Source organism: Lutra lutra, chromosome 8 (assembly GCF_902655055.1).
Source record: "Lutra lutra chromosome 8, mLutLut1.2, whole genome shotgun sequence".
Lineage (NCBI taxonomy): Eukaryota > Metazoa > Chordata > Mammalia > Carnivora > Mustelidae > Lutra > Lutra lutra.
In genome coordinates this window covers 50,188,992-50,206,832 of record NC_062285.1, presented here as the reverse complement: position 1 = coordinate 50,206,832, position 17,841 = coordinate 50,188,992, and the positions used below count along the sequence as shown (strand labels likewise).

General features: G+C 45.1%; 1 protein-coding gene across 11 annotated transcripts in view; it reads left to right on the top strand.

Annotated features, from left to right (window-relative positions):
• Positions 1 to 16,268, top strand: part of OS9 (OS9 endoplasmic reticulum lectin) — a 32,498-nt gene extending 16,230 nt beyond the window's left edge. The window contains exons 6-15 of one of the 11 annotated variants that reach the window (XM_047741807.1): positions 11,155 to 11,365; positions 11,472 to 11,573; positions 11,777 to 11,877; positions 12,056 to 12,107; positions 12,788 to 12,876; positions 13,090 to 13,368; positions 13,616 to 13,808; positions 14,754 to 14,918; positions 15,091 to 15,203; positions 15,477 to 16,268. In XM_047741807.1, the coding sequence (XP_047597763.1) occupies positions 11,155 to 11,365; positions 11,472 to 11,573; positions 11,777 to 11,877; positions 12,056 to 12,107; positions 12,788 to 12,876; positions 13,090 to 13,368; positions 13,616 to 13,808; positions 14,754 to 14,918; positions 15,091 to 15,203; positions 15,477 to 15,602 (1,431 nt within the window). In that variant the 3' untranslated portion in view covers positions 15,603 to 16,268. Of the gene's footprint in view, positions 1 to 11,154; positions 11,366 to 11,468; positions 11,574 to 11,776; positions 11,878 to 12,055; positions 12,108 to 12,787; positions 12,877 to 13,074; positions 13,369 to 13,579; positions 13,809 to 14,753; positions 14,919 to 15,090; positions 15,204 to 15,476 lie in introns of all 11 variants that reach the window. The other 10 variants (XM_047741798.1, XM_047741806.1, XM_047741799.1 and 7 more) reach the window with 10 other exon arrangements.
• The last annotated feature ends 1,573 nt before the right edge of the window (positions 16,269 to 17,841 follow it).

The following is a 17,841-nucleotide window of genomic DNA, read 5'->3' as shown; positions in this document are numbered from 1 at the left end:
GCTGAGAGCACCTTAAAAGTTCCCCTGTGCCCCCACACAACACATCCCTCTCTCTCCCTTTACCACAGAGCTAACAGCTCTCCTAATTTTGTGAGGAGAAATCCTTTGCTTTTCTCTAGAGTTTTGCCATCTGTGTATGCATCTCATTTAATTTAGCCTCCTTCTTCTGAACTTTATAAAAACGGTATCCTATTGTATGAAAACATGCAGAGTGCACACAAGGAAATCTGGGGTTTGAGATCCAGCCCCGTCGAGGGTGGGAGCTGTCGTGCACATGCTCACAGGTCTGTAGCATATTCCTTTGTGTAGTTCATCATCTTTTCATCCGGATTACCTTTCACAGACATTTGGGTTGTTCCCAGTTTTCTGCTATTACTAAAACCTGCTGCCATGTACAACATTCTTTTAAGTGTCTCCTAGTATGAAGTGCAAGGATCTCTTGAATGAGAATTTTGTCTGGGTGAACCATTGCCGGGTCACAGGATATGAAGGTGAGCCCTTATTCTACTTTATTTGGCATTGCAGGATATTTACCTAAGTTTTGGTCCCCATTATATTCTTACTGCAGTATGACTTCCCAGCATTCCACGTCCTGGCCAATCTTTATTACTGGACTTTCAAATTTTTACTGATTTATTGGCTCTTTCATGGTACCTCATGATGAATTTAATTCACCTTTCACTGATTCCTAAGAACTGATCATTCTTTCAAGAATGTATTAATACGGAACTGATTTAAACTAGTGTACTTAGGGGTGCCTGGGTGGCTCAGTGGGTTGGGGCCTCTGCCTTCGGCTCAGGTTATGATCCCAGAGTCCTGGGATCGAGCCCCGCATCGGGCTCTCTCCTCAGCAGGGAGCCTGCTTTCTCCTCTCTCTCCCTCTGCCTGCCTCTCTGCCTACTTGTAATCTCTGTCTGTCAAATGGATAAATTTAAAAAAAATCTTAAAAAAAACTAGTATACTTAATTGATATCGTAATATTAAGCCAAAGCTTCATTTGAAATTAAATGCTCCGTTGATTTTCTAATGTTAAACCAATTTTGCATTGCTGAGATGAACCCAGTTTGGTCATATATATTATTCTTGACTATTCTTTTTAGAACTTGCTGGATTCAGTTTGCTGCTTTTTAAAGGTCTCTGTATATATATATCTCTTGAGAGAGACTGACTTGTAGTTTTTCCTTCTAGTTCCATCCTTACCAAGTTTTGGTAACAAGGTTATGCTCGCCTCAGAAGAGATGAGTTTAAAAATATTCTACTTTTTCTATACTCCAAAGAATGTTTAAGATTGCAGTTTTTTTAAAGTAGGCCCACACCAGCGTGGGGCTTGAGCTCATGACCCTGAGATCAAGACCTGGGCTGAGATCAAGAGTCAGACTCTTAACTGGCTAAGCCACACAGGTGCCTCAAGATTGCAGTCTTTTCGTCCTTGAGCGTTTGCTAGAATACACCTGGAAAATCGTGTTGGTCTACATTGTCATTGTGCGAAGACTTTCAACTCGTTTTTCTTTAGTAATTTTAGGAATATTCAAAGTTTTCTATTTCTTTGTGTCAGTTATAGTAATGTGTATTTTTAAGGAATTTATCCATTTCGTCTGATTTTTCAGATTTATTGTCATAAAGTTGTTCATGATACCCTTCTATTATCTTTTTAATCCCTGTGGCATCTGTGATTAGGTTCCACTTTCCATTCCTCAGGGGTTTGGTTTTGTTTTGTTTGCCTGTTTTGCTACTGGTCAGTCTCACCAGAGCTTGGTCAGTTGTATTACTCTTTTTAGAGAACCAACTATTTTGGCTCTGTTGAGTTTCTGTATTGCGTTTGCTTTCTATTTTATTAATGTCCAGTCTTTATTTTCCTTCCTTCTGCTTTCTTGAGTTTATTTTACTATTCCATTTTTAACTTCTTTTTTTTTTTTTAAGATTTTATTTATTTATTTGTCAGAGAGAGCGAGGGAGAGAGAGCGAGCACAGGCAGACAGAATGGCAGGCAGAGGCAGAGGGAGAAGCAGGTTCCCTGACGAGCAAGGAGCCCGATGCGGGACTCGATCCCAGGACGCTGGGATCATGACCTGAGCCGAAGGCAGCTGCTTAACCAACTGAGCCACCCAGGCGTCCCTCCATTTTTAACTTCTTGAAATGAATGCTTAACTCCTTCATTTTCAGCTTTTCCTTTTTAGTAAACATTTCTTATAAATTTCTCTCCAAGCACTACTTTAGTTATTATACATTTTTATGGCTATTTTAAATTTCTTTACCTAAATTTCTTTTTTTTTCAACCTCCCTCCCCTCCAGCAATGCTCAGTTTGTTTCCTATGATCAAGAGTCTCTCATGGTTTGTCTCCCTCTCTGATTTCATCTTGTTTTATTTTTCCCTCTCTTCTCCTATGACCCTCTGTTTCATTTCTTAAATTCCACATATGAGTGAGATCATATGATAATTGTCTTTTTCTGTTTGACTTATTTTGCTTAGTGCAATACCTTCTAGTTCCATCCACGTTGTTGCAAATGGCAAGATTTCGTTTTTTGATGGCTGAGTAGTAGTCCATAGTATGTCTATACCTCATCTTCTTCTTTTTTTTTTTTTTTTTTATTTGTCAGAGAGAGAGGGAGAGAGAGCGAGCACAGGCGGACAGAATGGCAGGCAGAGGCAGAGGGAGAAGCAGGCTCCCCACCAAGGAGGGAGCCTGATGTGGGACTCGGTCCCAGGACGCTGGGATCATGACCTGAGCTGAAGGCAGCTGCTTAACCAACTGAGCCACCCAGGCGTCCCGTCATCTTCTTTATCTGTTCTTCTGTTGATAGACATCTGGGCTCTTTCCATAGTTTGGCTATTGTGGACATTGCTATTATACACTTTGGGGTGCACGTGCCCCTTTGAATCATTACATTGTATCTTTGGGGTAAATACCCAGCAGTGCTATTGCTGGATCATAAGATAGCTCTATTTTCAACTTTTTGAGGAGCCTCCAAACTGTTTTCCAGAGTGGCTGCACCAGCTTGAATTCCCATCAACAGTGTAGGAGGGTTCCCCTTTCTCCACATCCTCGCCAACATCTGTCATTTGCTGACTTGTTAATTTTAGCCATTCTGACTGGTGTGAGATGGTATCTCATTGGTTTTGATTTGTATCTTTATCTAAATTTTAAACGGATAATACTTTCCCATGATTCAAAACTTAGAAAATATAGAAATTTTTTTTGGGGCGCCTGGGTGGCTCAGTGGGTTAAGCTGCTGCCTTCGGCTCAGGTCATGATCTCAGGGTCCTGGGATCGAGTCCCGCATTGGGCTCTCTGCTCAGCAGGGAGCCTGCTTCCCTTCCTCTCTCTCTGCCTGCCTCTCTGCCTACTTGTGATCTCTCTCTGTCAAATAAATAAATAAAATCTTAAAAAAAAAAAAAGAAAATATAGAAATTTTTGTATTAGGAAAACTCCCCCTCCCAAACTTAACCTCCCACCTGCTCAGTTCCCACAGTGCCCACCCACTCCCTACAGGTCACCTTGCTCTTAGTGTTTTATGCACACTTCCAGCCTTTCTTTGTGGTTCACAAGCAGTTATGACTAGAGAATCTTATTTCTTTTTCTCTCTTTTTTTTATACACAACATACAGTATATTAAACACATGTTCTGCACCTTGTTTTTACATATCTTGACAATAATTCTTAGAGATCTTTCAATGGCCTCATATCTAGAGCTTTTTAAAAATTTTTACATCTGCATATTATATGGCTGGATGAATGTTCCAATATTTTGTCATCATTGCTGTACTGAGTAAATAGTTTTCCACCCACTTTTTGTTGTTATTAACAGATTATTACATTATACATATATTCATGTGTAAATATATCTTGAAAGCATAAATGCTGGGTACAGATTAAATGTATTTAAGATTGTCCTTATAAAACCTTTATTTTGGAAAGTTGGAAACATATAAAATAATAGATAATTGTACAATGACCCCCTGTGATCATCTAGTTTCAACAAATATGGCCAGTTTCATTTTATCTATCTTCTTGCCCACCTCACTTCACTACCTCCTCTACTCTCAAACTACTTGGAAGTAAATTACAGATATCATTTCATCCATAAATATTTCTGTATTTATCCCTATAAGGTTAAAGCTCTTTTAGGGGCCCCTGAGTGGCTCAGTCAGTTCAGTGTCTGACTCTTGGTTTCTGCTCAGGTCATGATATCTGCTGAGCATGGAGTCTGCTTGAGATTCTGTCTCTCCTTCTCCCTCTGCCTCAACCCCCTCTCACATGTTCATTCTCTCTCTCTCTTAAACAAATAAATCTTAAAAAAAAAACACTTTTAAAGACATAACTACAATACACTAAATATTAACAGTAACTCCTTATTATCAAATATTCAGTATCTTCAGGTTTCCCTGATTTTCTTATATATCTCAAAATTACGTAGATTATTTGATAGTTGTACCATTTGAGTCCTTTAAATTTGCTGAGACTTGTTGAATGGTCCAGTATATGTCAGTTTCTCTAAATGTTTCTTTGTGATGGAGAGGAAGGTGTACGCTGTTGTTAGGTACAGTGTTTTCTGTATGTCTTTCAGGTCATGATTATTAATTGTGCTGTTCAGTCATTTGTATCTTTACTGATTTGTCTTCTGCTATAATTATTGATTTGTCTGTTATTCCTTATTCTTTAAATTTATTCATTATTATTCTGTCTATTATTGCTTTATGTATATTGGGGCAATGTATTAATTTCTTCAACAAATTGTTGTTTGTTTGTTTTTAAAGATTTTATTTATTTATTTAACAGAGAGAGAGAAACAGCTGGAGAGGGAACACAGGCAGGAGGAGTGGGAGAGGGAGAAGCAGGCTTCCCTATGAGCAGGGAGCCCAATGTGGGACTCAATCCCAGGACTCTGGGGTCATGACCTGAGCCAAAGGCAGATGCTCAATGACTGAGCCATGCAGGTACCCTCAACAAATGTTTGTTAAGGTCTTCTACATGCCAGGCACTGTTGTAGTTGCTAAGGATATTTTGGTGAACAAAAAAGGACAGAAATTCCTGCTCTAGTTGGGAGAGACAGACAATAAAGAAGATAAAGAATTACATACAATTTAAATTATCTTCCTCATAAGTTGAAATTTTAAAATTATGAATTGACCTTTTCTGTCTTAATTTTTTTGCTTATAGTCTCTTGTGTGGTAATAGAACCATATAATAGCTTTCATTGAGTTGTTTACTTTATTTTTTCATCCTTTTACTTTTAGCCTTTCTATATTCTTTTCTTTTAAGATTTTATTTATTTATTTGACAGATATCGCAAGTAGGCAGAGAGGCAGGCAGAGAGAGAGAGAGGAAAGCAGGCTCCCCGACTAGCAGAGAGCCTGATGCAGGGCTCAATCCCAGGACCCTGGGATCATGACCCAAGCCAAAGGCAGAGGCTTTAACCCACTGAGCCACCCAGGTGCTCCTTGCCTTTCTATATTCTTATGTCTTAAATGTGTTCTGTAAACAGCATATAGTTGTGTTTTTAGAAAATTTTAACCATTTAAAATATTTTATATATATATATATATATATTTGGATTTACATCTCACATTTTACTTTATGCTTTCTTTTGTTTTATCTGTTTTCTTTTTCTCTCCTTTCTTTTATTTTCTTTCATTTTGTCTTAATCATGCCATCTTTTCTTTGACTTGAGTAAGAAGTTAGTAGTGTTTTTCTCAGAGTTTTTATAAAGATATAAGTCACATGCCATACAATTCAGCGTGTGATTTAGTGGTGTGTGGTATATTTAGAATTGTGCTATCATCACCACAGTTACCTTCAGATCATCTTCCTTACCCTAAAAGAAAGTCCCTACTCATTGGCAGTTACTCTCCATCAAACTGTCCCCATGACCACACCCCCCACTCCAGACTTCTAGACAATGTCTCATCTTTTTGTCTCTACAGATTTGCCTTTTCTAGACATTTCATGTGACTGGAACCATACAGTGTGTGACCTTTGTGTCTGGCTTCTTTCACTTACCATGTGTTCGAGGATCATCTATGGGTAGCATCACCAGTACTTTCTCACGTGTTATTGCCAAGAACTGTTCCATGTTCTGTTCATCTAGTCATCACTTGGTGGACATTTGGGTTATTTGCCTTTCTTAGTTAAAAGCAATGCTGCTTTTAACATTTGTGGACAAGATTTTGCGGGGACATAGCTTTTCCTTTCTCTTGGTAGATACCAAAGAGTAGAGCTGCTGGATCATATGGAAAACTCTTGGAGAAACTGCCACACTTTTCCCAAAGCAGTAGCAACCATCTTACAGCCCCTTGAGTAGTATATGAGAGTTTCTCTACATCTTCACCAACACTTGCTTTTATTTCTCTTTAAAATTATTTATTTATTTATTTTAAGATTTTATTCATTCATTTGACACAGAGAGAGCACAAGTAGGGGGAGCGGCAGGCAGAGGGAGAGGGAGAAGTAGGCTCCCTGCCGAGTAAGGAGCCCCATGCGGGGCTCGACCTCAGGACCCTGGGATCATGACCTGAGCCGAAGGCAGCCTCTTAACCGACTGAGCCCCCCAGATACCCCAATATTGCTTTTCTCTTTTAAGCTATAACTATGCTAGTGAGTGTGAAGTGGTACTTCATTGTGGTTTTGATTTGCATTTCCCCCATGGTAAAAGACATGGTTCATCTTTTCATGTGCTTTATTAGCAAATTGTGTGTTTTCTTTGGAGAGTTGTCTACAGATCTTTTGTCTGTTTTTAAGCTGCATTATGTGTTTTTTTATTATTGAGTTGGAAGATTTCTTTGTATATTCTGGATACAAGTTTTATCAGATAAATGATTTACAAATATTTTCTCCCATTCTTTGAGTTGTCATTTTACATTCTTTTTTTTTTTTTAAAGATTTTATTTATTTATTTATTTATTTGACAGACAGAGATCACAAGTAGGCAGAGAAGGAGGCAGAGAGAGAGAGGAGGAAGCAGGTTCCCCGCCAAGCAGAGAGCCCGATGTGGGACTCAATCCCGGGACCCTGGGATCATGACCCGAGCCAAAGGCAGAGGCTATAACCTACTGAGCCACCCAGGCGCCCGTCATTTCACATTCTTGATGGTGTCCTTTGTAGCACAAAAGTTTTTAATTTTGATGAATTCCAGTTTACCTATTTTTTTTGTTGTTGTTGTTGCTTGTGCCTTTGATGTCCTATCAAATAAACCATTAGCTAGCTCATCTAAGGCCATGAAGACTTGCACCTATATTTTCTCCGAAAATGTTATAGTTTTATATTTAGGTCTTTGATCCATTTTGAGTTAATTTTGTATATAGTAGGAGGTAGGGGTCCAACTCCTTTTTTTTTTTTTTTTTTTTTTTGCACATAAATATCCAGTTGACCCACCATTATTTGTTGAAAAGATTATTCCCATTGAATTATCTTGGTTACCTTTAAAAAAAAAAGATGATGAAAGTAAAGGTAAATAAATTTCTGGACTCTAAATTCTATCTCATTGGTCTATGTATCTGTCTTGATGTTAGTACTAACACTGTCTGGATTATTGTAGTTTTTTTTTTTTTTTTCCCTTTGGATAGAGATCACAAGTAGGCAGAGAGGCAGGCAGAGAGAGAGGAGGAAGCAGGCTCTCCGCTGAGCAGAGAGTCTGATTCGAGGCTCGATCCCAGGACCCTGGGATCATGACCCGAGCCAAAGGCAGAGGCTTTAACCCACTGAGCCACCCAGGTGCCCCTGGATTATTGTAGTTTTGTGGCAAGTTTTAAAAATCAGTGTAAGTTCTCCAATCTTGTTCTTTCCCCAGATTATTTTGGCTATTTGGAGTCCCTTGAATTTTCATATGAATTTTAGGATCAGTTAGTTAATTTCCACAATGAAACCAGCTAGAATTTTGGTGGGGATTGCATTGAATGTAAAGATCAGTTTGAGGGAAAATTGGTATCTTAATAATAAGTATTAATATTAAGAGGGGTTTGAACTCCTGACCCTGAGATCAAGACCTGAGTTAGCTAAAAAGTCAAATGCTGGGGCACCTGCGTGGCTTAGGCAGTTGGGCGTCTGCCTTTGGCTCAGGTCATGATCCCAGGGTTCTGAGATTGAGACCCATGTCGGGCTCCCTGCTCAGTGGGAGCCTGCTACTCCCTCTCCACCCTGCTCTTGCTCTCTTCTTGCTATGTCTCTCTCTTGCTCTCTTCTTGCTATGTCTCTCTCTTAAATGGATTAATAAAATCTTAAAAAAAAAAAAAAGATGCTTGACTGACTGAGCCACCCAGATGCCCCTAGGATTTTCTGTATATAAAATCATCTGTAAATGGAGATAGTTTTATTTTTTTCTTTCCAATATTGATGCCTTTTGTTTCATTTTTCTGCCTTATTGGCTGGTCAAAACCTCCAGCCCAATGCTGAGTGGAAGTGGCACAAGCAGACACCCTTTTCTTATTCCCCCTCCTTCTTTTTTTTTTTGAGAGAGAGAGAGAGAAGGAGCTCGAGCATGAGAGAGAGCTGGGAGTGGAAGGAACGGGGAGAGGAAAGGGGTAGAGAGAGTCTCAAGCAGGCTCCACTCCCAGTTTGGAGCCAGTAGGGGCTTGATCTCGTGACCCCAAGATCATGAATTGAGCTGAAAAATCAAGAGTTAGATACTTAGCCAACTGAGCCACCCAGATGCTCCATCGTTTCATTTCTGATCTTCAGGAGAAACCATTCAGTTTTTCACTATTAAGTATAATGTTAGCTAGCTATGGATTTTTCATAGATGGCTTTTTTTCCATAGATGGTTGATGAAATTCTCTTCTATTTCAAGTTTGTTGAATGTTTTAATCATGAAGAGTTTGTTGCATTTTATCAGATGCTTTTTCTGCATTCATTGAGATGATCATGTGGGTTTTGTCATCTAATCTGTTGATAGGGTGTACTCATTACATTAATGGATTTTTTTTATGTTAGCCCAACTTTGCACTCTTGGGATAAATCCATGTGGTCTGGTGTGTAACCCTTTTTATATGTTGCTAAATTTGATTAGTATCTTGTTGACCATTTGGGGTCTTCATTTATAAGAGATATTGGCTTACAATTTCCTTTTCTCGTGATATATTTGTGTAGATTTGGTATCAGGGTTATAATTGCGTAGACGTGGTATCACAGTTATAATACTGGCTTTGTAGTATGAGCTGGGGGAATATTCCCTCCTCTCCTTTTTTTCTGGAAGAGTCTGAGTAGGATTGGTATTTATTGTTTTTTAAATATTTGGTAGAATTCACCAGTAGACCCATCTGGCCCAGGCTTTTCTGTGTGGTTAGTTTCTGGATTACTAATTTAATCTCTTTACTTGTTATGCGCCTATTCATGTTGTCTATTTCTTCTTGAATCAGTTTTGGTAGTTGTGTCTTTCTAGAAATGGGTCCATTTCATCTAAGTTATCTGATTCGTTGGCATGTAGGTGTTCATAGTATTTCTTTACAATCCTTTTTTATTTCTGTAAAGTAAATAGTAGTATCCCCTCTTTCTTTCCTGGTTATACTAATTTGAGTCTTCTCTTTTTTTCTTGGTAAGTCTAGCTGAAGTTTTGTCACTTACTGATCTTTTCAAAACAACTTTTAGTTTCATTGATTTTTCTCTGTTGTTTTTCTGTTCTCTATTTCACTTACTTTTGTTCAAATCTGTGTAACTTCCTTCCCTCTGCTTGCTTCGGGTTTAGTTTGCTTTTCTTTTTCTAGTGATTTAAGGTAGAAGGTTAAGTTACTGATTTGAGGTCTGTTTTTCTTTCTTGTCTTTTGCAGGGAAAAATTTTAATCATATATATATATATATATATATATATATATATATATATATACACATTTTTTTAAAAGATTTTTTTTTTTATTTATTTGCGAGAGAGAGAGAGAGAGAGAGAGAGAGCGAGCACAGGCAGACAGAGTGGTAGGCAGAGGCAGAGGGAGAAGCAGGCTCCCCGCCGAGCAAGGAGCCCGATGTGGGACTCGATCCCAGGACGCTGGGATCATGACCTGAGCCGAAGGCAGCTGCTTAACCAACTGAGCCACCCAGGCATCCCTATATATATACATTTATATACTTACACATATGTACATGAGTACACACAAAAAAAGAATATATATATTTCAAATACATATAAGTACAGTTGACCCTTGACCAACACAGACACAAGTCTGAACTGTGTGGGCATACTTATATTTACTTTCAATAAATATATTGGAAATTGTTTTTGGAGATTTATGACAATTTGAAAAAAACTCCCAGATGAACCACGTAGCTCAGAAGGATTGAAAAAATTAAGTTAGGTATGTCATGAATGCATGAAATATATGTAGGTAGTAGTCTATTTTACCATTTGCTACCATAAAATATACCCAAATCTATTACAGATGTTAAAATTTATCAAAACTTATGCACAAACTTACAGACCATATATGGTATCATCCGCAGTATAGAGAGGTGTAAACAAACAAGGATGCCATATTAAATCATAACAGCTAAAACCACAGGACATACTGGACGACTGTAATGCTTTCGAAGCCACCTCCTGTTGCTGTTGGGATGAGTGTTGCTCAGGTGTTGCGGGTGTCTGCTCAAAACTCCGGGACGCTCATCATGTCTGCAGGAGCAGTGTGTCTCCAGTAAATTGTAGATCGCAGTAAAAAGTGAGCTCTTATGGCTCTTGCTCTTAGTAGTGAAGCTGGGGTGGGGCGGTGTCGGAAGTTCTGGGCAGATTTTTGACTGTGGAGAGGGAGGTCAGTGTCTCTAACCCCCCCGCATTGTTCAAGGGTCAACTGTATCATATCTGTATCTCAAATGCATGCAAGGATATATATGCTGTATTTATATAGAGGAAGAATGGGAAACACAAACTGGCTGGTTATCCACAGGGAAGCTGCCTGAAATCAATACCTGTTTTTACCACTTACCAGTGGTCAGCCTGACCGAGTCCCTTATCCGAGTCAAAACTCGGTTTTTTGAGCCACAAACCTGAGATAGTAATCCGTCCCTCGCTAGGTTTTGTGATGATTAACAAAGCTGGTGTCTGTAAAGTGTCGTCCGCACGGTGTAGGCACAGCACCAGACACACAGTTCGTGCTCGGGAACAAGTGGCTGCTGCAAGAACAAAAACTCACGGGTAGCGGTCATTACCGTTTGTCCACCCTCTCTGTCCTGGCAGTTCCTCTGTGACGAGGGTGCTGGTATTTCTGGGGACTACATTGATCGTGTGGATGAGCCCTTGTCCTGCTCTTATGTGCTGACCATTCGGACACCTCGGCTGTGCCCCCACCCTCTGCTCCGGCCCCCACCCAGTGCAGCCCCCCAGGCCATTCTCTGTCACCCTGCTCTGCAGCCTGAGGAGTACAGGGCCTACATTCAGAGGCAAGCTGGTGAGTAATGAGAAGGGCGAGATACAGGGAGGGACCAGCAGAAGATAAGGGATTGAGAGCCCAGAGGCGGGTGGCCTTGTCCTGCCCACACGCTGTTTCTCAGTAGACTCCAAGCAATACGGGGATAAAGTCCTCGAGGAGCTGCAAGACCTGGAGCCGCACATGTGGAGCGAGGTCCAGCTGGGAGCAGGGCCCTCAAAGAGAGCAGGTAGGACCTTGTTAGTCCTGTTCCACGACAACTCTCTCTGGTCCTTCCCTTCCCCAGTCTTACTGTCCTGGACTGACTGTTGGGGGTGGGGAGGAAGTGGGTCCTGATTCCTTAGCAATAGTGAAGGAGAATGGACCCCATTCTGCTTGGTCCCTTCCATTTCTCTCTTCCTTCCCAATTCCTCCCTGTTCTCTGTATCCCAGGTGCACATCCCACCAAGGACGAGAGTAAGGAATCAGATTTCTGGAAGATGCTTCATGAGCCAGAGGAGCAGACCCCTCGGGTGGAGGAGGCTCAGGTTGAGGTGAGAGCCAGCTTCCTGGCCATTATTCTGATGAGGCTGGCCCTGGGCAAGCTGCAGTCATCACGAGATGACCTATACTGGTCTAGGGAGGCCAGGATCTACCCAGAACCACCACCTTAAGAGTGTGGTAGGCATAAACACGCTTGTGTACTTGACTCTGCCCTTTTCTCCTCATCGGGAGCAGGAACCCAACCTTGAGACAGCAGATCCAGCTCCTGCCCCTCCCCAAGGTGAGCGAACCGTCCCTGTCTCCTTTCCTGGTTTGCATGTATTCTGAGGTTGGCGGGGGTGGGGGTGGGGTGGAGGTAAACATTGGTTGGGGAGTTTGGGCTGCCAGGCCAGCATCGAATTCATTTTTACAGGAGGTAATACTGTTGGCAGACAGCAGTTCTGTTCTAGGGAGATAGCAGGACACAGTGGTTCCACAGCTTGCTGACTTTGTAATCCTGGGTGATTTCACTTAACCTCAATTTCCTCACCCCCAACAGTGGGTAATACCCCTACCTTACAGGGTGGTTGTGAGATTAAATGAGAATGAGTCTATAGTTCATAGCACAGTGCCTGGAACAGAGTGGACAATAGTTTATATTTGTGGAAAGAGGAGAACAGTATCCAGGGAAGAGGAGCCTGTGGCCTCAGAATCTCTTCTGTAGTCCTAAAAACTGGAGTCATTACCAGTGGGGCTCCGTGGTGCCCTCGCCAGCAGCTTGTTAGTGTTCCCTCTCTCACCTGTGGGTCCCCCTTAGGACAGTGCTCTCCAGGGGGTTACGTTGGCCCCTAGCTCACTGACCAGACAGGTGGCTCCTGGAGGCTGGGACCATGTCCTTCCATGGTCTCCTCCTCTCCTCTCCTTAGGAAATCAAAATAGAATTTAGGACACAACTGGTTCACTCCTGCTCTTTCATTGCAGATTTTCAGAACAATGTGCAGGTCAAAGTCATCCGGAGTCCTGCGGACTTGATTCGATTGATAGAGGAGCTGAAAGGTGGCGCAAAAAAGGTATGCGCCCTGCTTAAGGGAGGGAGAGAGCCCACCTCGCCTCCCTGTAGGGAGCACTTAGCCAACCGTCCCTGACCGGGGCCTGCAGTAAGCCCAGCGGGGGTGACTCCCTTTCTTTCCCCCTCCCGAGACCCCCACCAGTGCGCTCCGGCCACTGTGTTTCTGCTGAAACAGCAACTGTCCACCTCTTTCTTCCGGTCCCCATCCACCCAGGGTAGGCCAAACGGAGGCCCAGAGCAGCCTGCAGAGGATGCCCCTGAAGGCCCTCAGAGGGAAGCAGAGGTGAAGGAAAAGAGTGACACAGACCATCAGAACGAGGTGGAGGAAGAGGAGGAAGAGGAGGAGGAGGAAGATGAAGATGAGGATGAACAGCAGTTACTGGGAGAGTTTGAGAAGGAACTGGAAGGGATACTGCTCCCGTCTGACCGCGAGCGGCTCCGGTCAGAGGTGAAGGCTGGCATGGAGCGGGAACTGGAGAACATCATCCAGGAGGTGCGCGCGGCCCTCGCTCCCGTGTGCACCGGCCCACTGCCCTGTGGGCTGAGGCGGGGTGGGCAGAGGGGCCCAAAGGGAGCACAGGGCAGCCTCCAGGAGGTTGTTCACTTAATGAAAGGGGGACAGTAGGGAAGGGGGACCCAAGAGAGGGCTGAAACTTAACTAGTGCTCTTCTGTAGAGCGTGGACCACTGACTTTCACCCCCCAGACCCTTGACTCTCCGCTCCTGCTTTGGGCATTCCAGACAGAGAAGGAGCTGGACCCAGATGGATTGAAGAAGGAATCTGAGCGTGATCGGGCAATGCTGGCCCTGACATCCACTCTCAACAAACTCATCAAAAGGCTGGAGGAAAAACAGAGTCCAGAGCTGGCACAGAAGAAGCACAGGAAAAGGAGGGTTGTCCCCAAAAAGCCTACCCCTTCCCCCAAAACCGCAGGTAGGAGCTGTCAGACAGGGAGGGGCAGTCAAGCCCACTGTCTTTGGTCCCTCAGCTGGTGGACTCTGGAGGGCATCATGTTCTTTCCTTTCCGAGAAAGCATACTCCCTTCCCTCTTTCTGGAACACTGTTTTCACACCTGCCTTCCCACGGCCTCCATCCCTTTGCCTCGTTACCTCCTATTCATTCATCTTCTTGGGAAGCAGCTTCTGGAGTGTATCTGTCTTGTTTTCTGGCTTGCTTCTGTGCACCCAGCGCCTAACACTTCCCTGGCGCATAGTGGGTAGTCAGGAGACAGTAAGGGAATGACTGCAAGCAGGCCTGTGTGCTGAAGACCACACAGGGGGGAAGGAGGCAGCTTACCAACACTGAGCCCTGTGTGCTGGGGGAGGCCCCAGCTGGTGGGGTGTGGACACACAAGCCCAGCTATTCCTAAACTGACTTCCTGGACAGACTTGCAGTTACTGCTGCTTCTCGTACTCCCTGATCTCCCTTCCACAGGGTCATATGAGATCAGACATTCCAAATGGAATATTCTCTTTTCAAACCGTCCATCCCACTATCTCTATAAACACTGGAATGTCTTTCGAGTAGCAGCATGTGGAGTACCAAACCACAGTTTTCCAACCTGCTTCTTAAGAGACAAAACTTCTTTGTTGGCTTGGGTGGCCTGATTTTTGCTTCAGAAAACACAGTCATTTTTCCTGTGGGGGAGAGGCAGAGACTTCCCAGTCCGGGAGGGGAAAGGGAGGCTGCCGCTGGTGGAGGAAGCTGTAGAGGACTGAAGGGGAGGGCATTAATTTATTCTGAGCCCCCGTTCCTCTATGTGTTTGTGATGGAAAACTGCCCAAACCAGTGGATGGCCGGGGGAGAGGTGACCACCACCGCCCCTAACCTGGAGTCACGGCTCTGCTTTGTGTCTCCCTGTGTGTCTCCCCCTCTAAGAGGAGGATCCTGAGCACAGAGTCCGGGTCCGGGTCACCAAGCTCCGTCACGGAGGCCCCAATCAGGATCTGACTGTCCTCGAGATGAAACGGGAAAACCCACAGCTGAAACAAATCGAGGGGCTGGTGAAGGAGCTGCTGGAGAGGGAGGGGCTCACAGCGGAAGGTGGGCCCTGGGGCTGGCTGGCTTCAGAGCTGTTGGCAGGGCCTGCTGCTGGAGGTGGAGGGGCTGGGTCAAGGCGGACTGGAAACCTCGCTGGGGACCTGGGAGGCAGAGGGCCCTGCACAGAAGCGCCCATCCATCCTTTCCCCTCACTACCCTCACGGCTCCTTTCCAGGGAAAATTGAAATCAAAATCGTGCGACCAGGGGCTGAAGGGACAGAGGAGGATGCACGTTGGCTAACTGACGAGGACACGAGAAACCTCAAGGAGATTTTCTTCAATATCTTGGTGAGAGGCAGCCTACTCCCCAGCCCTGGAGCTCCAAGCCTTCACCCCGCTCTAGTGCGGTGGAGTGGAGAGCATGGCCAGGGGCATCCTGGCCAGTCCCAGCCTCACCACCTTCTGAGCTGCGGGAATTTCTGGCAACTGGATGGATGTTCCCTTGCGAAGTGCAGGTGCCAGGTCCCTGCCCTCCCCACATGGCCAGTCCCTGGATGCTCTAGTGCCATGCGTGCCCTTGCCTCACCACCAGCAGCCCCTCACCACGTGCCCTCCCCGCAGGTGCAGGGAGCAGAGGAGGCACAGAAAGAGCGGCAACGGCAGAAGGAGCTGGAGAACAATTACCGCCGAGTGTGGGGCTCTCGAGGCGGGGAGGGCACAGGGGATCTGGAGGAGTTTGACTTCTGAGACCACCTCTGCCAATGGCTGGCCAAGGAGTCCAGAGCCTGCCTAGACTGGCCCTGCCTCCTCCTCCCCTCACCGGCGCCCGGGGCCCTGAAGGCCAAACAGCAGAGTAGAGCTGAGCTGTGGACCTGGCCTCCTTCTGCCTCCCTCCTGGGGGGTATAGAGAGGCCCTGGGGTGAGCACGCCACCCCCCGTCACCACTGCTGCTGCTCAGAGCCACCCAAGACCTCGCGGGCCTGTGGGGTTTACTCTCCCAGGCTTCTCCCCATAGCCCCTTACTTTCTCCCTGGCTCCCTGGTACCCATCCCCTAACTTGTCGGTTCCTTTCCCCTCCCTCCCTGGAGAGTTGATGAGATCTTTTGAGTGAAGGAGGGTGGGGAGAGCAAGAAGAGTGGGGCAGTTCAGCAGGCCCCTCACACCCTGCCTGAGCTGCTCTTTGGGGCCACCGCCTTCCCTTGGATCGGCTCAGGATGCCCTACTCCTTTCCCTGCCCACACTGTTCCCTACAATCCGGGCTTCCGATTTGAGGTGCCTTCACCTCTGTTTCTGAGGAAATGGGAGAAAGTTGCCCACCACCTCTGACACAATCCCACTGAAAAGGGTGGGGTACAGAACCACCCACCATGTTCTTGAACAATCAGGTTTCTCAATAAAGAACTGGACCATCAATCCATCAATCTGTGTTTTCTTCTCAGGGGTGGGTGGAGCCGGGGCTCTAATAGACCTGAGGCTTCATATTCTCCTCAGGGTGGGGTGCACACTCTCCCATCCCATTCTGTGCCACCCCCACCCCTGCCAGGTGGCACCAGTGGGGACTGGGACACACAGGAAGAGACCAGGACAGAGAAACAAAGCCCTCTGACCTGCCAAGGACTGAAGCACTTGTAGTTCCGTTGTCCCTTCTTTTCCTCCTCTTTCTATTCCTTCTTTCCCCCTTCACATCTGGAAAGTGGGGTGCACAGCATGGAGTTACCCCATTTGAAAAGTAACTTTTCATGTGATGCCCACCATAGCGCGCTGCGGCTTCTGTTGGCTGCCTGCACCCGTGCCCACCTGCCACACAGCGTCATTTCACCAGGCCCAGTGCCTGCCTACTCCAGCTGTGACTGTGCCCAGGCCAGGAGGGTCTGGGTAGGTCTCTTCATCTCCTCCCTGTTGCCAAGTGCAGACACGGGGGCCCTCACTTCCCCTTTTTCTCGTCTTGCTGTCCATCTCTGAGAGGTACAGTTTTCCTGCTGAAGATGGCACCAACTCACAGGTAAGCTGGAGCCCACTGAACTCTTGGGTCTCCAGAAGTCAAAGTGAGATTCAGTTGTTGAAGAAAGTTGTCTGAGACCCGCCCTCTTCTTTCTGAATGTCAGTGGGTGCTTATTTTGCATGTTATGCTTACATTGTTTTATGGAGAACTGTAAATGGGAAGACTTGTGAAACCCTGCTTCCTCAGGTCCATTGGGGGTCTTGCAGGGAAGGAATGCTTCCCCAGTGCAAGATCTGAGACATGGCTCACGGGCAGCTGTAATTGGGGTGCTGGGTTCAAATCCTCTCTTTACTCGGCGGGGCTGTGAAAGACTTATTTAACCTTTCAAGTGCTATTTCCTCTCGGGCAAGTTGTGGATAACATACTGGTCTCCAATGGTGGTTTTGAGTATTGAGCGGAACCTACTGTGTGTTTCATGCTCTTAGCACAGCACCAGGCCCACAGAAAGTGCTAGGTAAGTTCTCATGAACCAGCTCCTGAGTTCTGAAGACATTAGATGGTCCTTGGAGGCAAGAGTCTTAAAGGCATCTCGAAAGCTGATCTGAAGCTACAGTGGAATTTGATGAGGATAGACACGGAGTTCTGGAAACCTCATTAAGTGGAATAATCTTGTCCTTTCAATAGGAAATTCCTTTTTGCTTTCCTTTAGCTTTTAGTGAAACTCCCATGGAGAAAGTTGGTCTGTCCCAGCTGTGCTAAGGCAAACAAAAGGAGGGGAGCAGGGTGTGTGTCAACAGTTTGTGGCAAGAGTGGGGGTAAAGAGGGGCAGCAGGAATCTAGGTGAGGACACCCGAGGTGAGCTGGGAAGGTGGCATGGATGTGAAAGGGCAGTAGCTCTCCTCAGCAACCCCCCCCCCCCAGGAGTCTCCTTCTAGAGTCCTATTGTGCATAACCCGGAGAGCGTGGCGTTTTGTGATCCCACACACTCCACCTTCACATTTCCCACAAAGCTCAAGAGGGAGCCAATGATAAAAAAAAAAACAG